The following is a 16,193-nucleotide window of genomic DNA, read 5'->3' on the forward strand; positions in this document are numbered from 1 at the left end:
GAGACTTCTTAATAAGCATTATAAGTCCAAATGTTGACAAATTTCTTCAAAGTCCCTTCTCCACTCGGAATCGTTTTTCGTACACAATGGTTTTACATTATTGAATGAAAATTGAACCCCATTACAGCGACCAACAAGGACACCTAATATATGCATAGCAAAGTAGTATCCCCTCACCAGCCCTTTTTTAAATTCTAGATAATTTTAAGGCTTAGTCATATAGATAGAAATTTATAAAAGATTTATTTTTCTTAGCATTTGAAATTTAAATGTTGATAAATGTTGTCAAAATAACAAACGTTGGCAACTATTGAGTAGTTAGGTTTTAGTATCAAAAAAACAACAACAATTTACGTATAGATTATGATGCATAATTGCACTAAATCTTGTTTTCATTCCAATCTTCTTCAGAATTTGATAAAAACCTGTGTCCATATTTTCAAAGCAGCAAATCTGCTTTTCATTGAATTAGTTATATGGTTTTATTCAAAATATCAGTCAATTGACTAACCACTAATACAATAATTACCTTAAAAAGGGGTTTAGTAACCATTACTTATTTATTTATGTAATGTACTAATATAAGTACTTTGCTGGTTACAAATAAACATTATAAAATAATTGAATACAATTAAAAGTTAAAATAAATTCTTTTAGCAATGAACTAATTTCAAGTACAGGTAATGTAATACTTTGTAATATTTTGTTTTAAAAACATACCTACATATTGGGTAGTATTTAAAAAAGTCCAAACAAATTATAAATCATAGTTTAATTATTTAAATTGATGTTTTCATAATGTATTTCCTAAAGCTTTCAACATTTTAACAATAATTAATATAAAGCTATTATTAACAAAAATAAATGTTGATGACAAGATTTACAAGAAATATAATATATTTAATATTCAATCAGCCTACATTATAAAAATAATTTGTTTGATATAAAAAAATAAAATAAAATACATAAAATAATATTTTATTACCATAGCCAATTATAACCTCAAATTAAATTAAAAGTAATAATTATCAATAATAATAAAGGAATAAATTAAAAATTATTAATGATTAAATATTAGAATTTAGTTAACTGTACAGTGTTGAATATTTATGAATAACAAAAAAAAATTCTGTTTATAATTATTTGAGTATTAAAAAATTAAATAAATTTCTTAGATTAAATAAAATATTTCTAGTAAACAGAAATTCAAATATGTATATAATGCAATATTACAATACATTAAAAATGCAATTCCGTGACACATTATTTTATTATTTATCACAATTTATATTTATAATAATAATAATGTTAAGTTAATGCTTCCAGGATGTAAAATGACAATTCCGCTTTTTTCTGTTCATAAACAGCATTACTTAATTAGAACCAAAGAATGACCCTGTAATTAAAAATATTATTTAATTCATTTTTAAAATAATAATAATAATACTAATAGGTAGTTATAACTTTATTTCTCAACAGTTATCGAGAATAATTTTTCTACATTATAAATTAATAATTTTCTTTTTCAATTGAAGGGACGTAAGCGCACAATTTTTTTCTCTCTCTAACCAATGCATAATGACAAATTTGAGTTCAGCAGAAGAATCTTAACTTTTTACCATTAATATTACAATGAACAGAATAAACAGACTCATTAAAACTTCAAGTTAACATCATTATGAGTTTTTTTTGTTTTTTTTTTACAATATTTCAATTTTTATACAAATCGAGTATGTAAAATATTAGAAATTTAAAATGATCATAAACCGAAAATAAAATATAAATATTGTAAAATAACACAGATAATGTTAAAAGCTTATAACTTGCTTAAAAGTTAAATATTTAAAAAACCTTTGATTTACCTAATGATATTTTTACTTTTAAATTTGATAATATTATGTAAATTTAGTCTAATATCAAACATAACAATTGAATGGATTATTCAAAATATCCAATTTAATAGGTATTTTGTTAGTAGGACCGTGACAATAAATGTGGGTATAGTGACCTCTTAAGCCTGAAGTAAAACGATAGGTTAATTCTCTATGATATTAAAGCCTAAAAACACAAAATTGGTTCTACTGAATACAAAGTTGCTACTTGCTATGGTAAGATAAAGAAAATGCACATAGTCAGCTGATATTCTATAATATCTAAGTCAAATTTTCAAAATAACTTACCGACAATTAGAATCAAAAGTACTGCCACAATAACTCCCAAAAGAATCATCATCTAGTAAAATAAAAATAAAATAATTATATTAAACATAGGTATATTATATCATAATGTAAATTAAGAAATATTAAGAATTAATTTTTTTTAATACTATAAAGTACTAACCTTTAAATTTTTCCACCACATCTTCCTTTTAAGTTTTGTAGCATGTTGCTCAAATTGAGATGCACCTTGTTGCAAGACATCTGTAACAAAAATATTAATGTTACACTTTCCAAAAATATAATTTTTAATACTAATTTTTCAAATACATTTTGAAACAATGGAATAGACAAGTTATACTGACACAAATAAAAGAAAAAACATCAGTCCCAAAAATGTTTCTATTCTAATGATTTATTAAAGCCTACAACATATTTACTATCGTTTTAGAGCAACCTTGTAATTTAGGTACTTTTATAATAAATTTATTACAAACTTGATAATAATATTAAATCAAATATCTTCATTTAGTAAAGAGTATGCACTACATAGTATGCAAAGAATTTTAATTTTCAGGATAGAAGAAAAAATATATTATTATCTATTATGTAATATTAGTATGAAAATTAAAGAGAAGTGGAAAATCAACATACACGGTGAATCATCAAACATGATTACCACTTCTATTTATTTAACTGCACATTTAATCCAATTTCAGTTTTGTAATCTGTAAGACTATATTTTTAAATACTTTTTATATTTTTTATACCAATTCAGGAGTATCATGTGGCGAAACCAACTTCTTTTTTTCAAATGAGCATCACCCTTTTTCCTATTAATTCTTAATCAGATGACTATTTTGAAAATGTTTATATAGGTATTTTAATCAAAGTTTGAAAGAGTGGGTGGTTTTAAGTTATTTAATTTGGTACACTAAAGATAGGTACATGATAATAAGTTTGGGGACCATGATGATTAAAAAATTATAGCAAATATAAATTACTTAATAATTTTAAATCAAATATAACAAGTATTTTATTCAAATAATGGTTCAAATTTATATATTTAATAATGGTAAGTGAAGGTAAAACCAGGCAAACTCAGTGAAATCATCCTATAGATGATGTAAGCCTCTAGGGCATTTTTAATGCTACTTACTAGGTATATGCTATACCAGTATTTCTCAAAAATTGTGTTGCCAGACGAGATAAAATACTGTCACAAAGTACTTAATATATTAAATGACACAAAACTACTAACTACACACAACTAATTAATAAATAAAAAAGAAAAATATTTAATTTTAATTCATACTAAACGTGCAAAAAATAAATAATAGGACATTTAAATAAATCTTTATTTATCTAAAAAGGCAATTGTTATACAATAATTAACAGTGGTGTCATGTCTATATTTCTATAGTAAAATTAAAATATGAACTTTGAATTTTTACATATGAGTAGCCTAATAAAAAAAATATTATGTGATACCATGATGCACGTTACAGATGCATTCCATAAATGACACCACTTATTTGCCGACATGATAAGTTTAAAAACTACAGAAAATAAAACTCTCTTATTGAAAACGCTATCTACTATTTATGGTTATTTAACCAAACTTACCTTCCTACTGAATGTTTTGTAAGCATAAACAAAAATCAATTATATTACATTTTTGTAGAAAGACATAATATGGTAGTTATTTTTGAATATTAAGCAAATTAATAATATACAATATTATTTGTTTAGTAGGTTTGTTTACTGGCTACTTTAGCAAAATATATAAGAAAGTGTAAGTGTATACTTGTGTTTTTAAGTATTATGAATGACTAAACAAATAGAACCTATTTTAAGTTAAATATCTAAAAAAGAATTATATTTGTTTACACAAAGCTGCACACTAATATACCTTTGTCCCTAATGTTTGTTTAATCAATGAAATGGTTGATTTTGTTTAGTAACTTATTAACTAGGTTTTAATTTTTGGTAACTTGAATTAGGCTTAAATGAGAACTATATTATTATCTTTAATACTATTTTATTTTTTAAAAAGTAAAGTATATTTATATTAATAATGATTATTTGTTATGGTTCTTTTAATTGGTTTTAAATATAAAATATATAGTTGTATGAGAAATATTTAATACAAATGTAACCATAATTTAACATTATATGAATATAATAGCTAAATATTTAATTATTTCTACTGTAGTAAAATATTAAGTATATTTCACAGCTAAATGTATTAAATTTTGGATTTTCTTGGACAATAATTTCTGTTTATTCTAAGTGTGGGCTTAAAAAACAATCCGTAAACTTGTTACCGACCCAGTAATGTATTCATTCTGTGAAGTTAATTATTGTGATAAACTATGCTGGTGTTGCATGAAGAAATATTAAATTATTGATTACAGAGATTACCAAACAAATTAAACCACCAATAATAATAATAACATCTATGATATTTCATCAACCTGTAAGTTACCAAACCAAAATCCAATCTGTAGTTTAATGGTCCTGTAACCGATAGTTTATAGAACCACTAACACTAACAGGCATTCAAGCAACACCTAGTTTTATTTAAACAGTTAACGGTGTGATAATGGTTTGATAAGTCGCTACAAGACATTTATGCAACCCTCCCTGAGAGAATTATTAAATTTGACAATCATTACATTATCTAGTAAAAAAAATGTTTTATAGTTTTTATTATTAAAATAAAAATAATAACTAGTTAGTATAAAAATTAGTTTTTTCATTTCTTCCCAGGAAATGAATTTTCCATTTAACCTATACATAACATATTGTCCCATTTTTAACTTTCCCAGCTAGGAAATTATAAGATAACTAATTAGTAAACAAATTTGAAATGGTAACTGTAATGGTTAAAATATATAATTTATATTCATTTGCATTTATTAAGAAATAAAGAATGATTATAAATTATACTTAATGTACCTGCACGATTGTCTAACTCTGATAGTTTTTGATCTCGTTCTAACACCTTTTCCACGTTGACTCTCATAATTCCAACGACCTTGAAATATTTATAAATGATTAGATAATTTCATTAAATACGTACGAAGCTGATAATGCACTCATACAAACATATTTATTAAATAGTTCTCATACTGACCTCATCAACCTGAGCTTGAGACTCTTGGAGTTTCTTCTGGGAGTCGGTCGGCTTTTTTGTGCTCTGTCCTTTGTTGTCTGCCATTGTGCCTGCAAGAGTTAATGGAACCAATTTCAGTGCTACGGAAATTTAGAAACTAAATGTCTTAATAGGTACGTGACGTAGAGTTATATTTAATATTATGTATGTTATCATCGGGTAAAATATGTTTTCGAGAAAATAAAAAACGTCACGATAAACATTTTGGTGGGTAAACAAAGATTAGAGGACTAATGTCGTAGGTATGTTAGTTGTGTGCGCTAATGTAGTGATTTGTACACCTGCTCAAAAACCAATATTGTAAGTTTTCTACGCGCAACGATCGCTAACTGTGTCAAAAACATTCTGGACGGCGAAACGCGGAGCAGTGTTTTGTACTCGACCTAAAGTCGTAGAAGTTTCTGACTGTCCAAAAACTCGAAAGTGAGGCACCGGAACGCGATATTATTGTATTAGATCGTAGCACTCACCGGGAATTTTAGATCTATGAGCCGGGTCGCTGATGAGGTATAATGGACGACGTAGGTATGCAACTGGTCAAGGGCGGGACGTCGACGGTCGGAATTGTTTAACTGCCTGACGACACACTGACGTTAGTGCGACGATTTTCGGTGATCTCGACAATAATTGGACGACTATCGCACAAATGTCCGCAGCTCCGGTCGATCCTCTGACTCGCGTTTCGTAATTTCGACTGTTGCAAAAGATTAGGAAATTGAAGAATTATAATTACCTATTAATCAAGACATTCGAAACGAAATACAACAGAGTCTGATGAATACTGATTGGTGGTGGTGATGCAATCATAAAGTGACGTCATAATGATTGATACGGTACCTGTGCGGTGACGTTACAAACTCCTTGTGGTTCGGAATATCTTTGGCACACGTCCTACGATTCGAGCGCGGGCTGAAATACAACAGGTTATACCAGCGCTCTCGCAGTCAACGTTTTAGATATTTTTATCGTGGAATCCAAATATTTTAAATTGTCAATTGATTAGTATTTCAAGTTTCAACCATTTATAAAAGTAATTTATTGTACTCGACGATGGGAATTTGATTGATAGTGAATAAATTACGCTGTGAATTATAATTGAGTGTTCAGGCAGTGTTTTCACTTTCGAAATATATTTTAATTTACTTTTATGATTTTTTAATTTTTTATTTTTACAAGATATTTACAGACTTTCATGATTAAAATATTAAACTGTAATTTTTCAATTTAAATTAGATGTGCTGTGTATTACTACTCAACATTGGGATTAAGGTTTTTTACATGCACTCAACTATACAAGCCTTACCTGTTATATGTTGAACACCTAAGTATACTTAGATTTAATAGAATATGTGTACATTACTATTAACTAGTTAACAAGTTATTTTTTTTTCATAAGGTACTCCACAGCCTTGGTTAAATTATTGTATTACATATTTACATATTAATATTACTAAGTATAGTAGATATATCATGATTTTTTTTTTTGGCCAACGAATAATGATGAAGTTGTGTCATATTATATTGCGTAGGTATCTAATATAGAGGCAGGTACACACAATGATGATAGGTAAATGTATTAAATTAAAAAGTTACAATATTTAGGCGCGCTTTAGGCTGATTGGCCGGAAGCGTGTAAATTAACAACCACGCAAAATGTAAATCAAATTAATCGTATATGCATTGCTGTGTCTCTTAAAAGTTCGAAGTCCTCATGGCTGTATATAACTGCCACCACTGCCCATCGCTTATTGCTAATATAGTAGCTACATACGTGATATACGCGATACGCCTTTAATGATTCTCGACTGCTACACTCGTCACTCGCTGCAGTTATAACCAGCTGTTAAATTTTTAACTTAGTTTCTTCGTTTGTTTCTCCATCACACAAATAAGGTATATTAAATAGTTAAATTTAACTTACGATGCTTTCCAAACGACTGCAGAAGATTTTCATCTAGATTGTACAGACATATGCATTATGTATGATGGTTACTACATTTATAGTTTTGTAAGAAATGTATTGAAATATCAAATAAGGTCAAGCTCAATTTTAGAAAAAAAATATGCATAAAATGCGTTATTTATCTATTATAGCAACGACATTTTTGTTGTTAATTTTTTATGCGCATTAACTATTATAGTATTATAATTTATAAACCATTATACCTACTATAAAATCTAAATCTGTAAACTAAACAATAAGTTAATAAAAAATGCAAGCGTTTATATTGTTAATGATCCATTTGCAAGTGGAGATATATATAGAGCGGTAAACATGCTCATTAATAAACGTATGCATATCAAGGTGGACTTATCCACTCTTCTCTCCATTACTTATTCACTTTGATGCTATATTGCTATTTAAATAATACATTTATTATTGGTAGTTTACCTCCAACTTTTTCTGGGAACATTCGATGAACCATGTACGTAATAACTCCTTCAACCCAATTCAATAGATTTAAAACAATGTATTATTCTTTGAAACATATAATATACCAACAATTATATTAAATATGTCTTGCAAGTTTAGTTAATTTATGAAAATATTGTAAAAATTTGTTTATTGAAGTTAAACTTGCCACTAACTATAAGCAGAAAATAAGTCCAAGAAAATAATAACGTAATTAAATATGACGTTATTCCAAGCTCTATTTGATCATCTCGGTCCACGACACTACCGCAATCTTGATAGTGAGTATAGGCAATTTAAAACTAAAAATAAAATATTAAGTTTTCTCCAAAATATGTTTAAAATAACAAATGTTTATAATAATATTCTAAGGAGTATTATTCAGTTATTAATTTTCAACGTTTGTGTTAAAATACAATTTTAAATTGTAGGTCTACAAGTTATATTTATAACTTTTTATAACTTTTAAACTTGATATTATGTAATTTAATTAATATTATACATTAGTGAAAACTAACCGTGAGTAAGAAAACTAACAGGTTATAAACTTACAACCATGTAATTCTATATTCTATGCAAACTCCTATAATAAAATATAATTATAATAGGTAAAAGCGATAACTGATAAATGGGATTTAACAGTCACTATATTGTCCACGTTATCAAGTTTTCTTATTAATATTATTATGTGATTGGGTTTTAGTAATTTCAATCCAGCTCATGTCTATTAGTAATTGTTCAAAGATAGGTATTGTTTTGTTGTAAAAAACAAGAAAATTAATTTAATCGTAATAACACACATTAAATTAACCTAAAAATAAAAAAGTCAAATAAAATATGTTATGGAACAACCAATAAGATATTTACCTACAGAATACAGATTACTGCACTTACATACCTTTCTGCTTCTGGATTAATCAACTGAATAGGTAGTCGAAAGGTCGCAAATAAATGTTTAACTCTATTCATATCTCAAATGGTTATAACTTAGAATCTTGTACATTTGTACCTAGTTAATAGTAATCTTAATTGTTTAACAATTGTACTAATCATAATGGCAATACAATTTTACAAATTTAAAATTTTTTATTTTTGCAAAATACTGCAAACCAGCATAACATTTTTATAATTGTCAAATTTCATTGGTATCTCGTTTTAAGCCCCTCGTTTGATTAACAATTATGAGGCTCGTAGAAACTGGATAAGCTATCTGTCTACATTATTACTAATTTTTTAAAATTATTTATGATTATAATGGTTCGTAGTAACAAATAAACTGTCGTAAAACTGTGGCCTAAATCAATCGATACGAATCATACATACACATTTATACATGGCAAACCTATTACATCATTGCAATATTCATCTTATTTTAGTTTATAGTGCATTATTTAATACTTAGAGATTTGTAATAATAATAATAATAATAATAATAATTTAATATCAATGCGCAGGTCCATCTCTATGACCTTAAATGATTACATTGTTGGTATAATTTGATATATATTTTCCGAATCGTATGGTAATATGATACTATAACTATTTATATGTATATATACTGTTTTTTCAAACATTTACTCATATTCTATAGATATTAAATGTTATCTCAATTTAATGCAGTTCTCTATTCGATGTTACCTATAATGTACATCAATGCTATTGGCTAGCAATATTTAATACTTATTTTAATAATTTAACTTTTAGGGTAACAGAATGAGTAATATCATAGATCAGAATGAGAAAATTACTGCGGATAAAGTCACTTCACCCGAGAATAGTAGTTCGTAATTAAATTATATTATAATATTTTAAATAAATTTAAATTTAAAACAATTATTTCAGACTGCAATATTAACACTAAAACTATTACTAGTATAGACAAATATGGAACTGATAATGATGGTCAAAATAAATTAATTGAAAACAACGGGTACGTATTAAAGCTAAAAATGTTTGATTTATTGATAAACTTATTGATTGGGTATTCCTAAAATTATCCGTTCGAGATATTTTATTTTTCCGCAGGAAAACAGAAAATATAATCATTGATGTCGAGGTTCAAAAGTATTCAGTTTCAAGTCTTTTATGGAAAGATTTATATCCTCAAGTAAGTTTTTAATTCATTCGATTAAACAAATTGATTATTTTTATGCCGTATAACTAATAAGATTATTTTTTTAGGTGTTGGCTAGTTGTATATCTTTGTTAATGGTGATTCAACCGGGAATACATTTAGCCTATTCAAACAATATGTTGCATCATATGCCATCAATAAATAAAGATCAATTTTCATGGATAAGTAATAACCATTTACATATTTAAACTTTAAAATAATAACTGTAAACATTGCCTGTGAGGTCGAAGTGGCTAAAAATAAGTGGAGGGATGCCATCCCATCGTATCACCCCTACTTCGACCGCTGTCTGTACGATATATATATATAATATTAAATGTACCGAGAATTAAAGTATCTATTTTATTATATTTATTGTGACCTTTTTTGAAAGACTACTTAGTACTTACGTTTCAATTGAGTCTATAAACTCATGATTTACCAAAAATAAACATAAATGTTTTTTTAAAAAAAAGACATTTTACAAATTAAAAATTAAAAATAATAAAAAAATTATTTTTAACCACTCTTATTACATTAATATAAATCTAAAGTATATGTATTGAATAATTATATAGAGAACGCCACACCCGCATGTGTTGTCTCCGTTTTACAAAAGTACAACATAGTAAAAACTATTTTGCGCGAAATAGAAATAAGACCACTCAAGCTGTTGTCAAAATTAAGGAACCAAATTTTCACACTATAAACAAGATAACATTTAATGTACAATATCGTTTTTATTTTTTCGATATCACAAATACAAGAAAGTTCTTATTGCTTAAAAATTCAAACTTGAATAACTTTTTTTGTTTTTGTGATACCAAAAAAATGAAAATTATTTTGCACAGTAAATGTTCTTCTCTTAATAGTATGAAAATTTGGTTCCTTAGCTTGAACTCAGCTAAGGTATTTATTTCTTATAATAATAAAAATATATTACTTATATTTTTTTTTCTCGATGTCAATAAAAAATTTATTTACGAGGACTTCTGCTAGAAAATAATTGTTTATAGCGACCCTATATTAAAAACATAAGATAATGAGACTAAAATTAAATCCAATTAATTATGTACAATTTGAATCTCAAGACAGCATGTCTTCAATTGTATAAATTGTAATTATTGTAGAAATCACGCATTGACGATTAAAAATATGATTCATTGAAATCAACATAACTATTTTGTCGATCGTGACGTTGATCGTCATCATTATCATTATCATGAAAATATTTTTTTTGGAAAGTGATAGTGGCGAACTGGCGAGTCATGGAACATCACTGATGGAAAACAATATTGGTCCCCTTGAAAAAAAAACAAATTATGCGGACAATTGATTCTGTCATAATTTTATTATTTAATAAATGAAGAACATAGATCATGGTTTGTTATATTTCAAAACAGTTTAAATTATAATTTAACATTTTAACCAATCAAAATTCGTATTTTATCTTATCGTGTTAACTGTCAAGTTCAACTGCTGATACTGAGATTGTTAGTAACACTAATTAAAATTACAGATTATATATTATGTATAATGTATATTTTATATAATCTGTGGTAATTTCTCAATTTCCATTTTTTAATTAATGTATACTATGCTGCAAATAAAAAATAATATTCAGTTAAATAAATATATCACATTGTAAAATCAATTGTTCGCTTACTATTTATAACTCCCGCACCTTATAAATAATATTTAATAGCTCTTTAAATTCTTATTTTATCATACAAATAACATAATCTTATTCTTGAGAGTTATTTTAATTTGGTTTTATGTTAACTAAATGTATGTACAAATTATAAATTGGGAATTTGCTTGTATTTTATTATTAAAAATAAAATAAAATAATATGTTTATACTTTAAGATATGTTCAAGTATACCTGGTTAAAGCGAAGTTTTGATGTTTTTCTTTATGAAAGCAAGTATTTCGGTTTTATGCACACCCGTTGGAGCGTTCCTTGTAGGTCTGGAGATGGATAAGATTGGCCGCAAAAAGGCTTGTCTCTTGACTTGCTTACCATTACTCGCGTCGTGGACAATAGTGACCGTTTCAAGTTCTGATAACATCTACACGTTTTATGCATTTAGGCTGTTGGCTGGGATCGGTGCAGGTACAAATGTAAAAAAATTGCTGGGCAAAATAATAACACACATGTTATATTATATGTTTACATTTAACAAATCGTTCAGGAATGACTACGGTGGGCATGGTGTACGTGTCAGAAATCAGCCACTCGTCGTACAAGCAGATATTGTTGTCTCTGAACAGCGTTTTCTTTTCTGGTGGCATACTGCTCTCTACCTGTTTGGCGGACCTGAATTGGAATGTCATAAATTTTTCGTTTGTCGTCTTCACGGTCGTCAACATGTTGCTCATAATAATTTACTTACCGGAGAGTCCGATCTGGATACTGAAGTTTAAGAGTTCCGATTACATCGATGAAGCCAAAATGGCGGTGAAACAGATTTATCCGAATGACGATCAGGTACCCATACAATTATATTACTCTAGCGTTAAACACGACCCTATTCTTTGACCCACCTTATACTATTAATATAATATTATTATTGTGGTGATTATTATTACATAATCCGAATTAGTTTTCAGTATCTTATGCAACAGACGTTCGGATTGGTTCCCACTGGGGTTTTTCTATAGTAAAAACATCATTATTTATATGTCTCGTAGATGACTTTAATAAAATGTACTAAATAACTATAGTCGAAATTATACATAGAAAGTAAAATAATGATATTTCCCAAAAACAAGTCCAAAACTGAGTAAAAAACGGGCAATTTAAATGAAAAAATAATATTTTCAAGTCTTGAAAAATTGAAAAAAATGTGCTCTTGTTATCATCAATTTATTTATAGGTACACTTAATATCTAATTGTACAAAATATGATTTTTTCAAAAATGTGTTTGCTGTCAACAAATTGGTAGCCGTAGAGGTTTGTAGGTACAATAAAGGTGTATGGTATATCCCAAATTTAAATGACAACCAATTTGTCAACTACAGCTGTGTTCTGATGAGTTAAAATTGTGTGTAAAAATACAATAATCTAACTTTGAACATAAGTACCAATTCGAATGACCCGTGTCTGGTGATATGCATTCAGTCAATCGGGCAAAATGAGGGGGGGTTGGGCAGATGGACTGGCCGCAAAAATTTAAAAATCGTAAAAATATGAAAATACAAAACTGAATTTGCAATTAATGAAATTAGATTTGCAATTAATTGGTGGTATTTGAAGTAGATAGGACAAAGTGGGGAAGGGGTAACTTCATGCAATTTTCTGGTGAAACTGGGGTCCACGGGAAACAATTCGTCGTCATACCCGTCCATAAATAGTAAACGATGAGCTTGTCACACAGGTGTTCGAAGCAGAGTGGAGACGTCTGAAATCTGCGTCAGATGCCACTGCCAGCACAAACGCCCAGCAACCGTCATTCATAGAGTCAGTCCGATCCAGTCCCGCGGCGTACAAGCCGATTGCCATATTGACAGTGCTGCTACTCCTCCAGCAACTGACCGGTGCCTACCCAACCATATCGTACGCGCTGCCCATTCTCAAGTCGGTTATGCCTGCAGCCTACTCACCGGCCACCGATATCCAATCACTGGCCGTGTTGGGTGCCATCAGGTTCGCGTCCGGCCTGCTGGCGTGCGTACTGTCGTTGCGCGTGGGTCGGAAACCTCTGCTGGTGTTCTCGTGCATGGCCATGGCGCTGTCTTCCACCTTGGTGGCGGTTGCCCACCGTGGCCGTGACGTGACCACCGTCCCGTGGTCCCTGTGCGGCGTCATGCTGTACGTTTTCAGCAGTTCTGTCGGCGTTCTCGTGTTCCCGTGGACGATGATATGTGAACTGCTGTCCACGCCAGTCCGGGCAGTCGGCGGCTGCATGCTGGTATCGTACGCCTACCTGATCATGTTCGCCGTGCTCAAGACGTTCCCGTACGTGTTAGCCGCCGTCTCCGTGCCACATGTGTTTCTCATGTTCGGCGCCGTGTCCTTTTCAATGGCCGTCTACGTGCACTTTGTCGTGCCTGAGACGTTGGGCAAGAGTTTCCGAGAAATAGAGGACTACTTCACAAGATCGAATAAACCATCATAAAGCTCGTTCGCCGATAACACGAAATAAACTCCCAGAGCGTGTTGTACCCCCCCCCCATTTGGCAAACATTTACAACTGCTCCACTCCTCATCAATACACAGGTGATGGCATTATGAAGGGTGAACCCACCTGTATAATCAGAAAAAGTGACTATAGAACTTTATAGTTTATACTTATATACATATAAATATTATATAATTTATAAAATTATCCCTCCAACATATATTTTTCTAATCACGCCAAGCACTCCCTCTCACATCTCCACTAATAGAATATTATGTTTACCTACCTATAGATTAAAATATTTGAGTGTGTAATCTAACGTTAATCAATACGAATAATCTTAATTCTAAGTATTAACTTGTTATTGTATACGACGTATTTTGTATGTAATAATATAAGCATAAAGTGTATGTAATATAATTGTGTGTTGTATGAATGGTAAATCCTCGTTTCAAGGTAGGTGAATGATTAATAATAAACTGTTTACATACATATTATTGTGTTCTGGTACAATTTATTCACTATATAATATAATTTATAAGTTATAACTATTCGAATTTCGAGTTCAATTTAAACGTAGATTAGATTATTGTTATTATAATAATAGGTAACTACTAACTAATAATCGCGATTTTATTTACTTGTATAGTGTTTCAACACTGTTGATTTTATAAAAAATATTAATATTTAGTGGTATTTTTGACATAAGCTACTTTGAAGTACCCGCACTCTCTAATCTCTATCATGATTCATGCTATTCAATGTATTCATTTTATATTTTATTTTGCATACGTCATGTATTATAGTAAGTTCAAGAGGTGTTTTATTTTTATATTTAAATATTACACGTGGGGAGCTTACACACTCCCCATTGTAGTCACTAGTCATCGATCTTCCAATAAATATAAAATAGAACCATTATAACACATAATATTTTGTAGAAATCTGAATCACATATTAAATTTTTCACATAAATACCGGCCATGTGGTGTGTTTCCCACTGCGTAGGTAAGGTAGAAATAGACTGATTACTGGATTAATAGTATTTGTTTACTCTAAAACGTATTATTTTAATGTATTTACCGAAATATATAATTTTTAACAAACTGAAATAAAGCACCAGATTGAGACTTTTCGGACAACCGAAATTATAAATTTCTATTAGACCTCGACAAACAATCAGCCCAATCGACAAAAATGTATTTCTTATTTTGTTTACATTTCAATCAAAGAAATCTGAAAGGATAAGTACATTGATTTTTTTTATGATTAATCTTTTAGAAGACATGCATTAATTCATAATATTACTTCTCATAAGCACATTTACAAAATTAGTATTGTTATACTTAATATTATACTTAATATACCTACTTCAGCAAAGGCAATTTTTCACTTATCTTTATATTATGCGCACAAAAAAGCTACAGAATAGAAATATTAAAAACTCAAAATATAAGTTTAGAGCCAGATGTATGCAATTTTTACCGATTTCATCTTACTCATGAGTCGTTACGAGACCTTAGTTTAAGTAGTATCAATTTTTCTAAGACCTCACATGTTTAAAATTACATTTGCTTTTAAATATAAATGTACATGCATTTACATATTATATTTTAATACACTACCTATATATTATATTATTATTTAAAAAATAGAGTTTAGCTTAATGATCAAAATTAGTTAAAATTGTATAACGCAAAACACAAATAACTATTTTTATATTCATTTTTAATAGGAACTTCTAGTTTATATCAGGTTTTGATATAAAACTGATAAATATCTTACCCAATAACAAGGTACTATGGTAATATGGTTAAAAAATAATTAGATGATTAATTATAAAATGGATCATACAATAGATCATCAAATAAATCATCAAATAAAATGATTATGGCCTATGGGAAAATATCAATTCACTATTTTACTTAATAACTTACAATTATAATGAATATGAATCAATTAGTCATATATATAATAAAATTATAATACTATAAATAATAATTACCACATTGAACATTTAAATAATTTCATTTTTATCTGAATAACCATACCTAATTTTGTTAAAGTTTTAATATTAGAACATAGTATTATTCATAAAAGCCTTAAATTTAAATCATTATTTTTTTATTTTTTTTTTTTCATTACTATTTCATTAACTTCATTAAATCTTGGCTTATTTTATCACAGTTTACAAATTAAATCAATAATA

General features: G+C 28.4%; 2 protein-coding genes and 1 long non-coding RNA gene across 16 annotated transcripts; 1 reads left to right on the top strand and 2 right to left on the bottom strand.

The window, feature by feature from the left end:
* Positions 1 to 1,266: 1,266 nt before the first annotated feature.
* Positions 1,267 to 6,119, bottom strand: LOC111041372 (synaptobrevin-1-like). 2 transcript variants are annotated; one of them, XM_022325645.1, is made up of 6 exons: positions 5,805 to 6,119; positions 5,296 to 5,414; positions 5,118 to 5,196; positions 2,341 to 2,420; positions 2,181 to 2,232; positions 1,267 to 1,396 (listed from the first exon to the last, which is right to left on the bottom strand). In XM_022325645.1, exons 2-6 carry the CDS (start codon positions 5,377 to 5,379, stop codon positions 1,374 to 1,376), a joined length of 318 nt encoding a protein of 105 aa, XP_022181337.1. In that variant the 5' UTR covers positions 5,380 to 5,414; positions 5,805 to 6,119; the 3' UTR covers positions 1,267 to 1,373. The 2 variants fall into 2 exon arrangements, with proteins under 2 accessions (XP_022181337.1, XP_022181328.1); XM_022325636.1 differs by having other exon boundaries at positions 5,296 to 5,384; positions 5,805 to 6,117.
* Positions 5,335 to 14,479, top strand: LOC111041313 (facilitated trehalose transporter Tret1-2 homolog). 13 transcript variants are annotated; one of them, XM_022325588.1, is made up of 8 exons: positions 5,335 to 5,447; positions 9,452 to 9,531; positions 9,590 to 9,677; positions 9,773 to 9,854; positions 9,929 to 10,046; positions 11,784 to 11,975; positions 12,055 to 12,350; positions 13,241 to 14,479. In XM_022325588.1, exons 2-8 carry the CDS (start codon positions 9,483 to 9,485, stop codon positions 13,979 to 13,981), a joined length of 1,566 nt encoding a protein of 521 aa, XP_022181280.1. In that variant the 5' UTR covers positions 5,335 to 5,447; positions 9,452 to 9,482; the 3' UTR covers positions 13,982 to 14,479. The 13 variants fall into 13 exon arrangements, with proteins under 13 accessions (XP_022181280.1, XP_022181247.1, XP_022181228.1 ...); XM_022325555.1 differs by having other exon boundaries at positions 9,452 to 9,527; XM_022325536.1 differs by lacking the exon at positions 5,335 to 5,447 and adding an exon at positions 6,298 to 6,603 and having other exon boundaries at positions 9,452 to 9,527.
* LOC111041384 lies at positions 6,809 to 7,368 on the bottom strand. Its single transcript, XR_002605324.1, has 2 exons — positions 7,256 to 7,368; positions 6,809 to 7,174 (listed from the first exon to the last, which is right to left on the bottom strand). It is a non-coding gene; the product is annotated as an uncharacterized LOC111041384 (long non-coding RNA).
* Positions 14,480 to 16,193: the final 1,714 nt, after the last annotated feature.

This window comes from Myzus persicae, unplaced genomic scaffold (genome assembly GCF_001856785.1).
Source record: "Myzus persicae strain clone G006 unplaced genomic scaffold, MPER_G0061.0, whole genome shotgun sequence".
Classification (NCBI taxonomy): domain Eukaryota; kingdom Metazoa; phylum Arthropoda; class Insecta; order Hemiptera; family Aphididae; genus Myzus; species Myzus persicae.

Coding starts and splice junctions, on each gene's coding strand:
- LOC111041372 (XM_022325645.1), bottom strand. CDS start 5,379: ATGGCAGACAACAAAGGACAGAGCACAAAAAAGCCGACCGACTCCCAG. Junction 2,421..5,117: donor AGAGTTAGACAATCGTGCAG/GTACATTAAGTA, acceptor TTTTTGTTACAG/ATGTCTTGCAACAAGGTGCA. Junction 2,233..2,340: donor TGTGGTGGAAAAATTTAAAG/GTTAGTACTTTA, acceptor TTATTTTACTAG/ATGATGATTCTTTTGGGAGT.
- LOC111041313 (XM_022325536.1), top strand. CDS start 6,568: ATGTGCTGTGTATTACTACTCAACATTGGGATTAAG. Junction 6,604..9,451: donor TACTCAACATTGGGATTAAG/GTTTTTTACATG, acceptor TTTAACTTTTAG/GGTAACAGAATGAGTAATAT. Junction 9,528..9,589: donor CACTTCACCCGAGAATAGTA/GTTCGTAATTAA, acceptor CAATTATTTCAG/ACTGCAATATTAACACTAAA.